Below are 15,124 nucleotides of genomic sequence, written 5' to 3'. Positions count from 1 at the left end.
TTCCCCTGCTCCAGTGTGGGGTCCCTCCCATGGGAGACAGTTCTCCACAAACCTCACCAAAGTGAGTTCTTCACGAACTGCTCCAGCATGGGTCCCTTCCACAGGGTGCAGTCCTTCAAGAACAGACGGCTCCAGCATGAGTCCCCCACAGGGTCACAAGTCCTGCCAGCAAACCTGCTGCAGTGTGGGCTCCTCTCCCCACAGGTCCATAGGTCCTGGCAGGAGCCTGCTCCAGCACGGGCTTTCCATGGGGTCACAGCCTCCTTCAGGCATCCACCTGCTCCAGCGTGGGGCCTTCCACGGGCTGCAGGTGGATATCTGCTCCACCGTGGACCTCCATGGGCTGCATGGGGACAGCCTGCCTCACCATGGTCTTCACCACAGTCTGCAGGGGAGTCTCTGCTCCAGCGCCTGGAGCACCTCCTCCCCCTCCTTCTTCACCGACCTTGGTGTCTACAGAGTTGTTTCTCTCACATAATCTCACTCCTCTTTTCTGCAACAATTGCGCAGGTTTTTTTTTCCCCTTCTTAAATATGTTGTCACAGAGGCGCTACCACCATCGTTGATTGGCTCGGCCTTGGCCAGTGGAGGGTCTGTCTTGGATTGGCTTGTATTGGCATTGGCTCTGTCAGTCATAGGGGAAGCTTCTAGCAGCTTCACAGAAGCCACCCCTGTAGCCCTCCTGCTACCAAAACCTGGCCACGCAAACCCAATACAGCTCCTCTCCAAACATGAGATTTTTTTTTTTTCCCTTGCAAAATAACAATGAGTTATCTCATTGTAATAGTTTTATCTTGTATCTCTGGTTGTTATGCCCATCTTGTATTGCTATGTGCAGTCAAGTTGGGAGACTGAAGAAAAGTACAACTGGGATTTAAGATGCTTCTAAATGTTTTGATTTCTCTCTTTGAATATATACAACGTTGTGCTTAGCTTACTAGTGGATTTGAACTCATGGCACTTGTATCCAGTGTAAAATTAAGTTATCTGCCTCTTTTTTTAAAAAAAAAAAAATAAGGTTTCAGCTCTAAAAGGAAGCTTTCACAAAAAATTTACAGTTTGCTTTTCCTTGTTGTCTCTCCTCCTTCCCCCAGCTGAATTGCTTGCAAAAAAACAGCCATTAAAAACTAGTGAAGTATACTCTGATGATGAAGAGGAGGAGGAGGATGATAAGTCTAGTGAGAAAAGTGATCGCTCATCCAGATCCTCATCCTCTGATGAAGAGGAAGAGTAAGTAGTAAACACTGGACTATGATTACTTCTAAGTGTGTGTTCAAAAACAGAGATCCACTTTATGTAGACACGTGCTGTTTTAGAGGATTGTTTGGGAGCAGTTCAGTGTCTCTAAGGTGGTTTTGCTTCTGGGCACACTTGCATTGCTCAGATTTGAGTCCTTGGCTTCTATATCATGGTGCATGGGACTGATTTACCTTGGATGGGTTTGCAACTTGAGTTCCCTGCTGTTACCTTTAGCCCCAATTACACGGTTGTTTACAAATTTGTTTAGTCCTACAGTTTAGCAGCCTCAGAACCCTGGCATATTAGCCCGGCAGAGATATGTACTGACTTACCTTAAAGCATTGGCCTATAAACTGCCTTGGTGTGTGAGTCTTTCTGCTTTGTGGTAGCAGGTGCAGTGGGTAGCAAGTCTTTGCATTAATCCTTTCTCATATTTACAGTCAACTAGTCCATGATGAATCATTCCTTTTACTAGTAATTTAAATAGTTAGCACTCATGCTGCATCTTGCTCATGACCCCTTTTTTGGTGATTACATCTCTACCTTTTTTCTTTATTCCTTCTCATCTTTCCCAAATCAGGAAAGAAGAAATTCCTCCGAAGTCCCAGCCAGTGTCCTTGCCTGAAGAACTGAACCGAGTACGGTTATCACGACACAAGCTGGAACGCTGGTGTCATATGCCCTTCTTTGCCAAGACAGTCACTGGCTGCTTTGTCCGTATTGGCATTGGAAATCACAACAGCAAACCTGTTTATCGGGTGAGTTTAGTTCCAAGGGATTTAGTTCTTTTTATAGTGCTGTAATATAATATTTGCAGCTTAGCAATTCTCAGGTACCTGTGATTGTTTAAGTGATTAACATAAAAAGATTGCTAATAATCAGAAAATGTAATTGCTGCTAATGAAGTGGAGGAGACTAGTTTAAAAATAAATAAATCTATGGGACCAGCTAGGTGAAGAGATGTATTTATGAGAGAGAGGGAGCACTTAGAAAGCCTGTTCTTCCAGCTTTGGTTCATGCTGTCTTGTCTCATCATTTGTATTGCAAACTAGAGTTTAGGACTCTGCTTTGACCAAGTGAGGATGAGTAACATTTGCTCCTTATTTCTGGGAATGTTCCCAAGTTACTGCTTGGTCTTGGTTCTTTTTTTTACAAAGTGTTTCTAGTGCATCAGTGTGCCTCAGAAGAGAAAGGGATTGAGAACACACTTTTGTTTTTCTGTTTCATTGCTGTAACTGCACAATCATAGGATGCAATAATAGTCTCTAAAATCATGTTAAAAAGGTCCCCAGAGGCGCTGTGTTTAGTATGTGAGCAGCAGTGGTGTATTTCATTTGGGATATATGTTAACCCAAACCAGCATTAATTGAAAAGGAAAGAGAAAAAATAGGAAAGTGTACATCATTTGGTCCGGAAGGCCGAACTGAGAAGATAGAAAAACTACATCAGGCATTCAGGTAGTGTAATTTGTCAACTCAAAGGTGATGCATGAAGCAACTAATTCAGTACCTGATAATGTGAACTGAAAAGTCTTGCTTTCCTTGATCTAGTTAGAATTGTTAGTTAGATTAAGGTTTTTGATCTCTAGTGAAAAGGCTTGAATATGCCAGATATATTCCAGGAACACAAAGAAAACCCTCTTGCATCCTTCCTCTTGTGTATTTTACTCTGTGATACAGGTTGCTGAAATAACTGGTGTGGTAGAGACTGCAAAGGTTTACCAGCTTGGTGGTACCCGGACAAACAAAGGACTACAGTTGCGGTAAGTAATCCTCATCAGTTCATGAATCAGTGTGCTTTTCATAGCAAATAAGGTTCTGTGTGTGGTTTGGAGATGAGAGCTAAAAAGCAGACTGGGCCTTGCCAAGTCCCTTACAGCTAGGATGTTGGGATTGGGTTTGTTTGGGGTTTTTTTTTCCCCTTGGGCATAATGGAAATTATTAAAAAATCTCATGCAGGGACTTGTGATTGTGGTGACATCTGAGCAATTCATTTGCATTAGTAACCTGTGATTGTTTGCGTATGCTTCTTGAGCTTTCCAATACTCATATCTTTTCTCCACTGTTGTTATAATCAGATGTTAGAAATATGTATCATTTAAAGGCATACATGATTTGGTCTGGCATATGTGATACAACTATAAAATGGTACTTTGGAGGGAAGAAGCTGAATGTAGCATTGGATTTCTCAATTGTTCTTACGTCCCTTGTAAGGATCATGAGATGAAGATTAACAGTTACAGTACAAAACATCCTGGTGAGATGGGACAAAAAGACATCAACCATTTGGGAGAAACAGGAAGGCATGTGGAGAATGCATTGGGTGCAAGTGTGGAGTAAAAAAAAGTCTTATCTAAATCCATTGTGACATTCAATAACTTCTTAGGCTACCTCAGGAGAAACCTCCATGCTTTGAGTGAAATTTACACCATGGCAACTAATTTTAGTATTGGTTAGTAGCAGTATAGTAGTTTAGCTAGTAGTGCCAAAGGTAGTGCTCCGCAGAAAATGTTTAGGGATTTCTGGCTTTGGTCAACGAATGAAAAATTAGATAGGGGTTGGCTCCAGCATAGTATAATTCAGTACTGCTTAAAGGTTACTTGTACTGGTCCAAACATGAGGGACCTTTGTGTTTCTGAAGATCATGCCATGGGTCACCAAATAGGGTATGTACGGTTTAGGTGTGAGAGAGGTCTGTTTCTGTTTCCTCCTGAGGGTTTTACTGCCACAACTCAGTGACTGTTTCCTGCAGACTCACTGTCTAGCATTCCTTTGCATTACTACTAATAGCTGATGTAGGCTCCTGAACTGTGGCTGACCTGACTGAAGTTAGGAATAGATAGCATGCAAGCCACAATAGTGGCCTTAAGTGTCTCGTTTTGGGTTTCTTGAATCAGTTTACACCTATAGATCCAAGATCATGGCTCTGTACCATCAGAGAGGGATGTTGTTACGCTTTCTTGTTGCAGGCATGGCAGTGATTCACGTGTGTTTCGTTTGGAGTTTGTCTCAAATCAGGAGTTTACTGAAAGTGAGTTTATGAAGTGGAAGGAAGCGGTAAGTTTGCCAGACTTTCTTCTTAGCAGCCTTCTGCCAAGGATACTTTAGGTGGTAAGTAACCTCTTTGTCTCTTGTGTTTTAGATGTTCTCTGCTGGGATGCAGCTACCCACACTAGATGAGATAAACAAGAAGGAAGTGTCCATCAAAGAAGCCCTCAACTACAAATTTAATGACCAGGACATTGAGGAGGTAAACAGTACGTTGTAGTGAGGCTGTGGCAGTGCTTAAAGATGACAGGAACTCATGGAGTAGAGCACTAGCTGTTACGAAGCAAAATGATCATGGTATTTGCTTCCTAAGAAGAAAATAAAAGGCTCAAAATGAAGTTGCATAACTGGATAGAGTAGCTGGGTGATCCAGTTGTTGTTTGGTGCTCACTCCTGCTTTACTTCATCCTTTGTGCCCTGTTACCTCCTCTTGAACTTGTGTTGCAGAGCTCTGAACTCCTAGCCTTAGTACGGCAGCTTAGTTCTCAAGTTCTGAAAAGCTGACAGCGTCATGATAGATGCATTTATCACAGTTTCTGCAGTTTAATACTTGCTTAATACTGACCAAATGTGATTAGCATCAGATTTTTGTAGGTCGTAAGTGAGGGGAATGGAGCTGTAACTCATTACCAAGTCACAAATTAAAAAATGCAGCAGAGAAAGAGCATGAGTAAAATTCTGTGGCAGTAAGTACATTTTTTAGGTGATACTGATCTGTTGCTTCTAGTGCCCAAGTATTGAAATAGACATTTCATATTTGCATATTCTTGCTGTTTCCTTTGCATCTTACAGATTGTCAAAGAGAAGGAAAGGTTCAGAAAAGCACCTCCAAATTATGCTATGAAGAAAACTCAGCTGTTAAAGGAGAAGGTGAGAGATGAGATGATGCCTGCAAGCTTAATGCAGTCTTTGATTTTGAAGAACTGGAGCTCATCTGGATTTTGGCGGTAGTCAGCAGTAAGCTCGACTTTAACTATGCAGCTAAAAGGTGGATCTCAAGGTTCATTGCTGGGTTCAGAACACTTAGAACCCAGTTAAAGCTATTGCATTATTTTTCTAAGGGCAATTGCCAACAATTATAGCTGTCTCTTTTTGTGTCCTTTAAACAAGAAGGTCTTAAGCTGTTCTGCTTTAGAAACTCTTTTTCTTTTTTTCCTTTTTTTTTCCCCCAGGGTACCCCATAATAACATTTGAAAGTTAATTTCCTGTACTTTTTAACACAACTTTTATTTTTCCTATTTTAAGTTGTCTTTTTCTCAGGAGTGACTGAATTGTCACTTTATGGCCAGTAATTTATACTGAAAATAATATGTTGCTGAAAGTTTTACTTGCCACTGAACCGTTTTACATGTAGACCTCCTGGAACGAATAGACCTAACACGGCTGAGAAGCCAAACCCAAGAAGTCAAGTAAACAAGCAGTCTTGAGTATCTCTGAAGATAAAGATAGACATAACAAATTTTGTTTGTTTTTATTTGTGCAGTCCTTTTTAAAGACGTTCATGCTTCATCTACATTAAAAACAAAGTTTGTATTAATCTTTAGTTCTACATTCTTTGGCTTAACTGTATTGTTTGGTCATTTTACTATGCACGAATATGTAAATGGTTAGCTTTTCATTGCAGAAGAGTGCAGTTGCTTTTTGTTGTCACCAGGTGGTACAATAAGCTACTGTTGTTGGTCTGATGGTGTGGTAAGGGACTCTCCAACTCCCTGAAATAAATGGCAACTGACATTTGCAGAAATAATAATTCTTTTCCTGAGCTGGTAAATAGTGATATTAAATTTTAATCAAATCTGTAACTTAAATCATCTAACTGACTTGCCCTCCTCATGCTGGGACTAGTGTTCCTAAGTCTTCCTTAGTTTAAGGGGCTTCAAAGGTTTTCAGAGTTCTTCAGAATAAGTAGTCCTGTTTTGCCTTGAGCTGTGAGGAGAATTTAGCTCTTTGTTGTATTCTTACCATGCGGGGTAGAACATTTGCAACTGGAATAGGGTTAGCTGGCTGATTCATGGGTCTGTCCCTCGTTTCTCTGACTAGCTCTGTGGTAGAGAGTAGTGCCTAATGAATTACTGTTTGGTTGAAGGCTATGGCTGAGGACTTGGGGGACCAAGATAAGGCCAAGCAGATTCAAGATCAGCTTAACGAACTTGAAGAGAGAGCAGAGGCCCTGGATCGTCAACGAACAAAAAACATTTCTGCAATCAGGTAAGAAGCAGATACTGGGAATTTTCTTTATTAAATAGTATCAATCAAAATATACAGAGAAGAGAAACTAATGCAGTAGTGAATTAACTGTAAGATTTTGTCTCTTCTTTCCTGTACACTTTATTGATGAAATGTGTATCATGATGGCTCTATTAGTGTTTGTCTATCTTCACTTCCTCCTATCTGTCATTCAGTTAAAACTGTCAAAAATGTAAACTTTCTTCCCCCATACCCCAGGTAGCAGTTGTGTTGCAATAAGAGTAATTTGTGATAAAGCTGCAAGAATGCGTTTTGTTGTGTAGGGATTGATAAATGACAATCACGTTCTTTTTCTTTCCCCCACCCTCCTTTTTTCCTTTCTGCAGTTACATCAACCAGAGAAATAGAGAGTGGAATATCGTTGAGTCTGAGAAGGCTCTTGTGGTAAATAGTGCTGAATTAATACTTCCTTACCAGTAGAGGTGAAATGGTGCAAAGGGGGATAATTGCATGGTGAAGTTATTCAGTATTTCTAATGATCTGTAAAATCTTTCATGTAGGCAAATGACATGATTTTAAAGCAGATTGCTTTATCCCTTTGATCAACTCAATTATCAGCAGATTACTGACTGTAATAGTGACTTAGTCCATTTTGTATGGGAAAGAAATAGGAAAGGAGATTTCAGAGAATAAAATAGTAAAGAAAATATTCGATTCTCTGCAGTGACACTTCTATTAAGGAAAAGTTAAGCTTGTTAACAAATGGTTAAGCCTTAACTATCCTGAGAGTTGTGCACCTATTTTCTGTATTATATTCGATAAGGACAGGTTTGCCTTATGAAGCATAGGACTGTGGGTGTGTCAAAATCTTTCTAATCTGTAATACTGTTGCTGGTTTTCATCTGATCTTGATATTCTATATAGCTCATGAGTGCTTGCATGGACGGGGTGCTGTGGGAGGATTTATAAGGGTCTAGGTAGCTAACTCTGCAAAACCATATGCTTTTTCTTCTTCAGGCTGAAAGTCACAGCATGAAAAACCAACAAATGGACCCCTTTACTAGGCGGCAGTGCAAGCCCACAATAGTGTCTAATGTGAGTGTAATACTTAAGTTCAATTGAGGCAATTTGCAGAGAAACAGAAACCAATGTAATGCAGAGAGTCGGAAGGAAAATGTTGTTTGTATTCATTCCCAACTCTGCCATATGCCATTAACATTCCAGATGCCAGGGTGAGATATAGTTGAGTGAGAACTTAGTTTCACTATCCCAAAAGAACAAAAAAAGCAATTTTTTTTTTAACGCAAAGTGCAAAGGACGTAAGTGATGTGGGTATGTACATGGAGAAGCACTGTGGTTTAGACTTCTGTAGTAAGTTCTTCTATGTAGAATTGCTCAAATTTAGTTAGCTCTGGGAAGACAGTTTGCTGTAGGTGTGAGTTTCACTTCTAATTTGTTGAAACTTTCCTGAAAGATCTGTGAAAGGAGAGAGGAGACCAGACATTTTGGGCCTGTGATGGATAAAGTAGTTTAACACAAACTTCCCCCGTGATACTGTGGCAAAACTTGCTACTGCAGTCTCTAGCTATATGAATGATGGATAGCAAGGTGATCAGCTCCTACTTCTAAGCAATCTGGCTTTGTTGAGGGCTGTTTTGAAATAGTATACGGTTCTGGTATCAATACTTAAAAAAAACTGGTTAGGTTGGCTCTCATCGGTCTCCACAAACTGACAAGGGAATAGAAAAGGAATTTTATTGCAGGGCTTGAATTAAACAAATATTTCTGAAATAATTCTTTATTAGAAAAGAATCATAACTGAGTAGCTTTATGGTAGACAAGTATTATGTAAAGAAAATAGTCTTCTAAAGACGATTTCTCTCTAGTAGAGTGTTTCAGCCACAACTGTAAGCTGAAAGCAAATACATCTAACAGTAGTGTTAAGACTAGTCACAGGAGCAAACCATATCAACAGGAAATGTATTTCTCATTTTCTCAGAGAAAGACTTTCTGAAGGATAACTTTAGTTTGTTACTGTCAGATGCATTACACGGGTATCAGGATGATTTCAATTATCTCTGAGATCCAAGATTGGGCTAACTGATCTGCAGCCTCTTACAGTTTTAGATTTATGGATATGAGCGCTGTTTTAACAAAATGACAGTATAGTTTTCGCCAACTTAAATACAGTGGTGTTTTCTTTCTTTCTTTCTTTTTTTTTTTTTTTTTTTAAACTTTTTCCCCTCTTCAGTCCAGAGATCCTGCTGTCCAAGCTGCCATTCTTGCCCAGCTAAATGCAAAATACGGGTCTGGTGTACTACCAGATGCTCCAAAGGACATGAGTAAGGCAAGTTTCCATTTCTGTCTCTATTACGTTCCTCCCACTGTCACTGTCTTGCTTTATAAGCTTATGACTAACAGTAGATATGCATGCTTCAGTTCTAGAAATAGGTAACTTGTAGAGCATTATCATAGAGAAGAAACAGCTTTTTCATTCTTGGGGAAAGAAAATTAAGTTTCTCTAGCAGTATGAAAGCTAAACTAAGTATGTTTGTGACAGAAGTGGGGAAAAAGCATTTCTATTTGTTTGTCTGGACAGTTAAAGGTTGGAGACTTACCTGTAGTTTTTATTCCAGGGTCAAGGGAAGGATAAAGATGTGAACTCTAAATCAGCTAGTGACCTCTCAGAAGATCTTTTCAAAGTGCATGACTTTGATGTAAAGATTGATCTTCAGGTTCCCAGTTCAGGTAGGTGTTCCAGCTGAGTTTGGGGATGTGATTGTCCAGCTCATTATGGTAGAGCTCACTTCTTCCAGAATAGTTCTTTCAAAATCATTGGTGGGCTTTTGAAAATGGGAGCAAGAGCTCAGTGTTTGTCATCTTGGCAAGTATCTTGAACTGTGGAGGAGGGGATGTGTGCTAGTGACATCCATTGAGAAAACAAGAACAACTGTATTGTGTTGGACTGAAAGCCTGTATATCCCCTATATCCTTGCTCCAAATGCCAAGGGAGAAAAGGAGGTAATGAGTGTTTTCTGATGTACTCTTGCAGTCTACAGTATCTGTGATTTGCATAAACTTTGAGGAACAGACAAGAGTGTTTGTATTTAATAAGCCTTGATATCTACCTTGATACTTACTTCATTAATTTGTTTAATCACTTTTGAGGACAGATAAGCTTTGGGTGTCTGTGATGTCCTGTTCCGTAATCTGTGTACGTGCTATGGGGATAAGGTATTTTATTTGATTTTGAACCTGCTGCTTAACCAAGTTGCTGTTCCCTAACTTTGGTATTGCAGATGGTATTGAAGCAAAATTTTAGGGGAACCTAAACACTGGGCAGGGAGTGAAGGTATGCTTATAGATGCAAACTTGCTGGCCCTTCCTCTTTGTGATCTTGATTTTGAGAGCCTGAGACGTGTGGCAAGAACAGTTTAGTGTCATAAAATCATAGAATAATTTCGGTTGGAAAAGCCCCTTAAGATAATCAAGTCCAACCGTTAACCTAACACTACCAAGTCCACCACTAAACTATGTCCTTAAGCACCACATCTACACATCTTAAATGCCTCCATGATGCCTCAACCACTTCCCTGGGCAGCCCTTTTCAATGCCTGACAACCTTTTTGGTGAAGAAATTTTTCCTAATATCCAGTCTAAACCTTCCCTGGTGCAACTTGAGGCTGTTTCCTCTCATCCTATCAAGCTGTTTTCCAGTGGAAGGAAAGCATGGTAGTGTACCAATGCAATTTCACTCACAAGGCTTATTTTTTCTTGCATTACTAGAAGGATTAGAGCTCAAGTTTCTTGGACAACAATTTAGGAAGTATTGTAAGAACACACAAAGACTTAAAACCTGGTCAAGAAGGGAAGGTAGGAGAGGTGGTCTTTCCAAACTAGGTCAAGGTTGGACCTCTGGATGCAAGACTACAGAACGAGGTAGGGTGCCAAGAATAGGAGACCTCCTGAAGCAGATATTGAGAGTTACGAACTTCAGAGAGTTAGCAAGCAGATGAGGGTTAGGCACTAAAGGACACTGAAAACCAAGAAGGGGACTGAAAAGAGAAGGATGAGAGACACATGATATAGGTAGAAGTTTAAGTATGGCTATTTTGGTTTTTTGTTTCCTCAGACAGAACACCATTTTGGCATCTTGCTTTGTTCGGTCTCCTTTCTTAACAGAAGAACCTAGGGATTGTTTAAAATGTGTATTGTAGACATGGATAGAAGGTTTGACTTCTGTCCACTTACTGTCTGTTTCTTTGTGCTTGCTATTCTCATGGGATAATGATTTATCAAAGATCCCGGAACTGAGCCTGAAGGCTCTGTTTGTACTGTGACTTCAGTATGCTACAAAGTAGTTTTCTTAAGAAATGAAAGTATACTTATCGGCAGAAAGCTGGATTAACAAACAGTCAAAATTGCACATGCTTTTCTCTATGAAGATAAGCTACCAGATACTGCCTGTATTAACTGAAGTTCTAACCTGATGTACGCTAGAGAAGCCAAACATGATTTTGTGGTGAAGTTGTCAGCAAAAGGAAGAAGTAAAAATTTGTAGTTTTCATGCATTTTGGTCCTCACTCTTTTCTTATCCCCAACAGAATCTAAGGCACTGGCCATCACCTCCAAGGCTCCACCAGCAAAAGATGGTGCCCCTCGGCGATCATTGAACTTGGAGGACTACAAAAAGAGGCGGGGGCTTATTTGAGCATGCCCACTCTGCTGCTTCTGATCCTGCATGCTCCATGACGATGTCCTACCTTTTCTTCCTCCCTTTTCAGTTCTCCCTTCTGGGTTGGAGCAGCAATGGAGCTGGGAAGAGACTCTTTAAAACTGCCAGTCATCTGTAACATAAACCATTCAACTATTTACTGTATAGACCTCCCTTCTTGCCCTTTCTTCCTGCCCCCCTCACAAATGTGGATCTGTGCTATTTGGGGTTTTCCCATTTCTTTTAGTTTGAGTTTTGTTTTTATTTTGTTGATGCAGCTCGTTGGTCCACTCTGTGTTCAGTATTAGCCTGAGGTCTGGATTTCCATAGGAATCTCTTGGTGGTTGCAGAATCAGCATTTGGTGATCTTCCCTTACATACCACCACAGGCATGGTGAATAAACATTGGCGCAAGACCTTTGTGGCTGGAAGGTCATCTGCACTTTCTTCCTCCTCTTCTTCCTCCTTCATCCTAGCTTTGGAGAAGGGAATCTTCAAAAACTGGCTTAGGTTCAAAGTGTAAATTTTTTTGGGAGGGTTGTGTGACTTTTTTTCAGGTGTTTTTTATCATTTTTAAGCTGCAGTACTATTTGTATCCGTCTGTCACAGTTCTTTACGGCTGTTTTGAATTTCTACCAGCTGTACTTGAGCATCTGAAATTGCAAGAAAGAAACTCATTAAATGTGATTCTTCTTACTAAAACGGCTTGGCTGATATAGCTGTTTAACTTCATGTTCCCTTTTTTACTTACACTTAACTGATGAGAAAGAGGTACACAGCTCTTGATGTGGGACTTGTCATCTATAGCACATCCGGAGTCTCCAGCTGTAACTGAGTGGACTAGCTTTTTCTGGGATGGCCCTAGGGTGCTGCTCATAGGTTGGGCTTTAATTTCTTCTCCAAGCCTCCGATATTACATATTTGTTAAGTCATCATGTCTTCACTGGGCTCCAGCTCACTTTCTTCCTTGCTTTGTGAACCATTTAAATGGGGCTTCTATAGACAAAAACAAAAATTAAAAAAAATATGAAGATTTCTTTGTGTGGAAGGGGAAGGATGCAGTAAGGACATAGTAGAAAGGTCAGTGGATAATGTACGAGAGGTAGCTGATGCACATTTTTCATATATAAACTGGTACAAGTGGAGTGCAACACTAGCACAAGAATTTTATGGCTTTATGGAATATTTGACTGGACACAAGGTGACAGCTAAATTATCACTCAGGTGTAAAAAAAAAAAATAAAAAAATCAAAGTGTAAATAGAAGTGACATTTAACAAAGAACTTTTCCAACCAAGATACAACAGAATATAAGCAGCTAAGAACTAAATTAAAAGAGAATTAGAAGTCTAAAAGGTTAGAGGCCCTCGTTCAGGTAAGCGTGCAAGCACGTGTTTGTTCCTACTCAGGCCAGTACGTATATAATAACTTAAGCGCTGAACTGGATAGGAATGTTTCTGGGGGACCCTGAAGAGGGAAAATGCTGATGCTCTTCTTGTGTCAGAGCATTACTGTTTTTCTGAAATCATACACTGGTTACGTTTAAACCTGTGTTTGATAATTTCTTGTTGGATTCTTAATGAAACTTTAATCTAGTTCTTATTTAACTTTCTCTTCCTTTTTTAACAGTAGCTTTAAAGAAACATCATGTAATTGTGTGCAGATTGATACTATGAACTGTGTATAAAAAGAAAATCAACCTATGAAGCAGCTCTTATCTACCATGTAAACAAATAATTAGGAATCCTTCAATACTTATTTACTGAATATTCCATAGTTCTAGGACACATGTGGGTTATTCTGTAAATATGTAATCATAGACTGCTTTATTTGATGGCCTATTTTAGCAGCTTCTCTGGGGTTGTAGTAGGCTCTCACATATATGTACTTTTAACTTTTTAAGAGTGGATTTATGGAATCTACCATGATAAAGTCATAGGAGACATCATGATTCACTGTGTAGATATGCATTTGATATGATTTTGTTTTTTTCAACAGCTTCAATGATGTTACAGATTTGTAATAAAAAAAAATCTAAACTTACTTTGCAATAGCCAGTTTTCAAAATAATCACTCTCCAATGCTTTGCAGAAATAATTGCAAAATCAAGTGATTCAGGAACTGATTTTTCCACAGAAATGCCTCAGAGCTCTGAGGCGCAGTGACAAGTGGTCTCTAAAGGTAAAGTTAACTCTAATTCAGTATTTTTAGCATGCTTGATGTATTGGTTTTAGGTAACCTCTACATTTGGTAACACAAGAATAGTCTGTACTACAGCCAAAATGTTGACGAGACCCGTACAGTGTTGCAAGTAACTTTTAGTGGACATAACCAGAACAGAGGAGATGCAGTGAGTCTGGAATGCAGATCTGAATGATGGACTACGTCCTAGTTATCTGCAACTATGAAACTGCCAATTACCCCCTCAAAGTCTCTGGATTCTGCTGAATTACTGTTTTAAGAGAGGCAACAGTCAGTAATTTATCATGCAAACCTCTTATATTGAGAATAATACATCAAGAAAGTACTCTTGAATAGTTACAGAACTGTGTATGAAAGCTGTAATCTTTTTTCCTTTAAGTGCACGTAAAGGTGAGTGACTACACCTCCCACTCATTAGAGAGGGAGAGATTTGTTTGCTTTGTTTCATTGGTGTCCTAGCATAGTTCACAATTGTACAGACTTCTATAAATAAACTTGGTTTGTTGGTTTAATAAGGTTGATTGTTTATCCCTTGATCTGAGGTGCTAAGGGTTTCCTGTCTGGAATTTCTTTTTTCAGAAACTGACACTTCATTTATCAGTCTGGACGATTTTATTTAAAAAACTAATACTGTAAAATAATTAATGAAAAGTAAGCCCTCTCTTTTGCAAGAGTGGCTGTTGACTCCTGGATCACTCTCTTAACAACTGCAGTTGCTCCTTATCACTAGAATGAAACGGAGTCTCTTGGAAGGTTAGTTCACTTGCACCTCTGCTGCATCTCACTAAAAACACAGACTGCTTGTCTGGGGGAAAACCAGATTACTTTTGTAATCAAAGATGCTAAAGCATGTAGCCAAACTTAGAGAAGCTGCTGAATGAGATGAAGCAAGACTGTTCTCAGGGGGTACTTAGTGGGAGGATAAGACACAACAGGCATAAGCTGAAACAGGACAAGTTCTGCCAAGATGTAAGGAGAAACTTTTTCACCCTTAGGACAGTCAGAGAGTGGACTAGGTGGCCCAGAGAGATTGTTCTGTTTTGATTTTGGAGGTTTTCAAGAGAAGGCTAGATTAAGCCATGAGTAACGTGATCCAACCTTGTAGCTTACCCAGCTTTTAGCAGGAGGGTGAACTGGAGATCCACTCCCTGAGTTCCCCTCTGACCTGAATTATCCTATGATTCTATAAGTAACTTCATATTGCTTTCTCCAGTTTTGTTTGTCTTCCCTGCATGTACTGCCTCCTCCCCATCCCCCTTCCTACATGCGGCACACAGAATTTGTCTGGCAGACATGGTGGCTTACCATGAGCAGTGCGGCATTTCCCAACGCACACCCTTCCTGAGACTCTCTGGGTGTGTTATGTCTATAGAGTTCATGCTAGGGCTGTCTGTGAAACAAAATTGTCTCTATAGATTTATCACTGAACAGGCTGGAAGACTCAGCCTGTTACACTGTAGTGTGAAGAGCTGTAACAGATTCGATTAGCAAAGTGTTCCTTTCATGCACTTCGAACAACAAAATACGTTTTGAGGTTTTCCACCTTCTTGTGAGCTTTTTTAAATGCATGTGCTTTTAAGCTGCTGTGCAAGGTCACAGATTTTCAAGGAATCTTTAGGACAAAGGGTCTTGAGGATGGGTTGACAGTTTTAACTGGCTTTGGGAGGATAGTCCACCAAAGAAAAGAAAAGTGCTTCACAGCTAGTTCATTCCTAGCAGAAGGCAGAAGCAGAAGA

General features: G+C 39.9%; 1 protein-coding gene across 1 annotated transcript in view; it reads left to right on the top strand.

Moving 5' to 3' along the window:
- The window catches only part of RTF1 (RTF1 homolog, Paf1/RNA polymerase II complex component), a 32,543-nt gene extending 18,649 nt beyond the window's left edge, over positions 1–13,894 (top strand). Inside the window, exons 7-18 of the mRNA XM_059819764.1 lie at positions 1,095–1,230; positions 1,820–1,997; positions 2,919–3,001; positions 4,208–4,295; positions 4,381–4,488; positions 5,079–5,156; positions 6,373–6,494; positions 6,860–6,917; positions 7,491–7,568; positions 8,725–8,820; positions 9,110–9,221; positions 11,078–13,894. Of these exons, the coding sequence (XP_059675747.1) occupies positions 1,095–1,230; positions 1,820–1,997; positions 2,919–3,001; positions 4,208–4,295; positions 4,381–4,488; positions 5,079–5,156; positions 6,373–6,494; positions 6,860–6,917; positions 7,491–7,568; positions 8,725–8,820; positions 9,110–9,221; positions 11,078–11,184 (1,244 nt within the window). The 3' untranslated portion in view covers positions 11,185–13,894. The remainder of the gene's footprint in view (positions 1–1,094; positions 1,231–1,819; positions 1,998–2,918; positions 3,002–4,207; positions 4,296–4,380; positions 4,489–5,078; positions 5,157–6,372; positions 6,495–6,859; positions 6,918–7,490; positions 7,569–8,724; positions 8,821–9,109; positions 9,222–11,077) is intronic.
- Positions 13,895–15,124: the final 1,230 nt, after the last annotated feature.

The sequence above is a fragment of the Gavia stellata genome, chromosome 7 (genome assembly GCF_030936135.1).
Source record: "Gavia stellata isolate bGavSte3 chromosome 7, bGavSte3.hap2, whole genome shotgun sequence".
NCBI classification, from domain to species: Eukaryota; Metazoa; Chordata; class Aves; order Gaviiformes; family Gaviidae; genus Gavia; species Gavia stellata.
The sequence above is the reverse complement of the archived record's forward strand: the minus strand, read 5'-3'. Positions and strand labels throughout refer to the sequence as shown.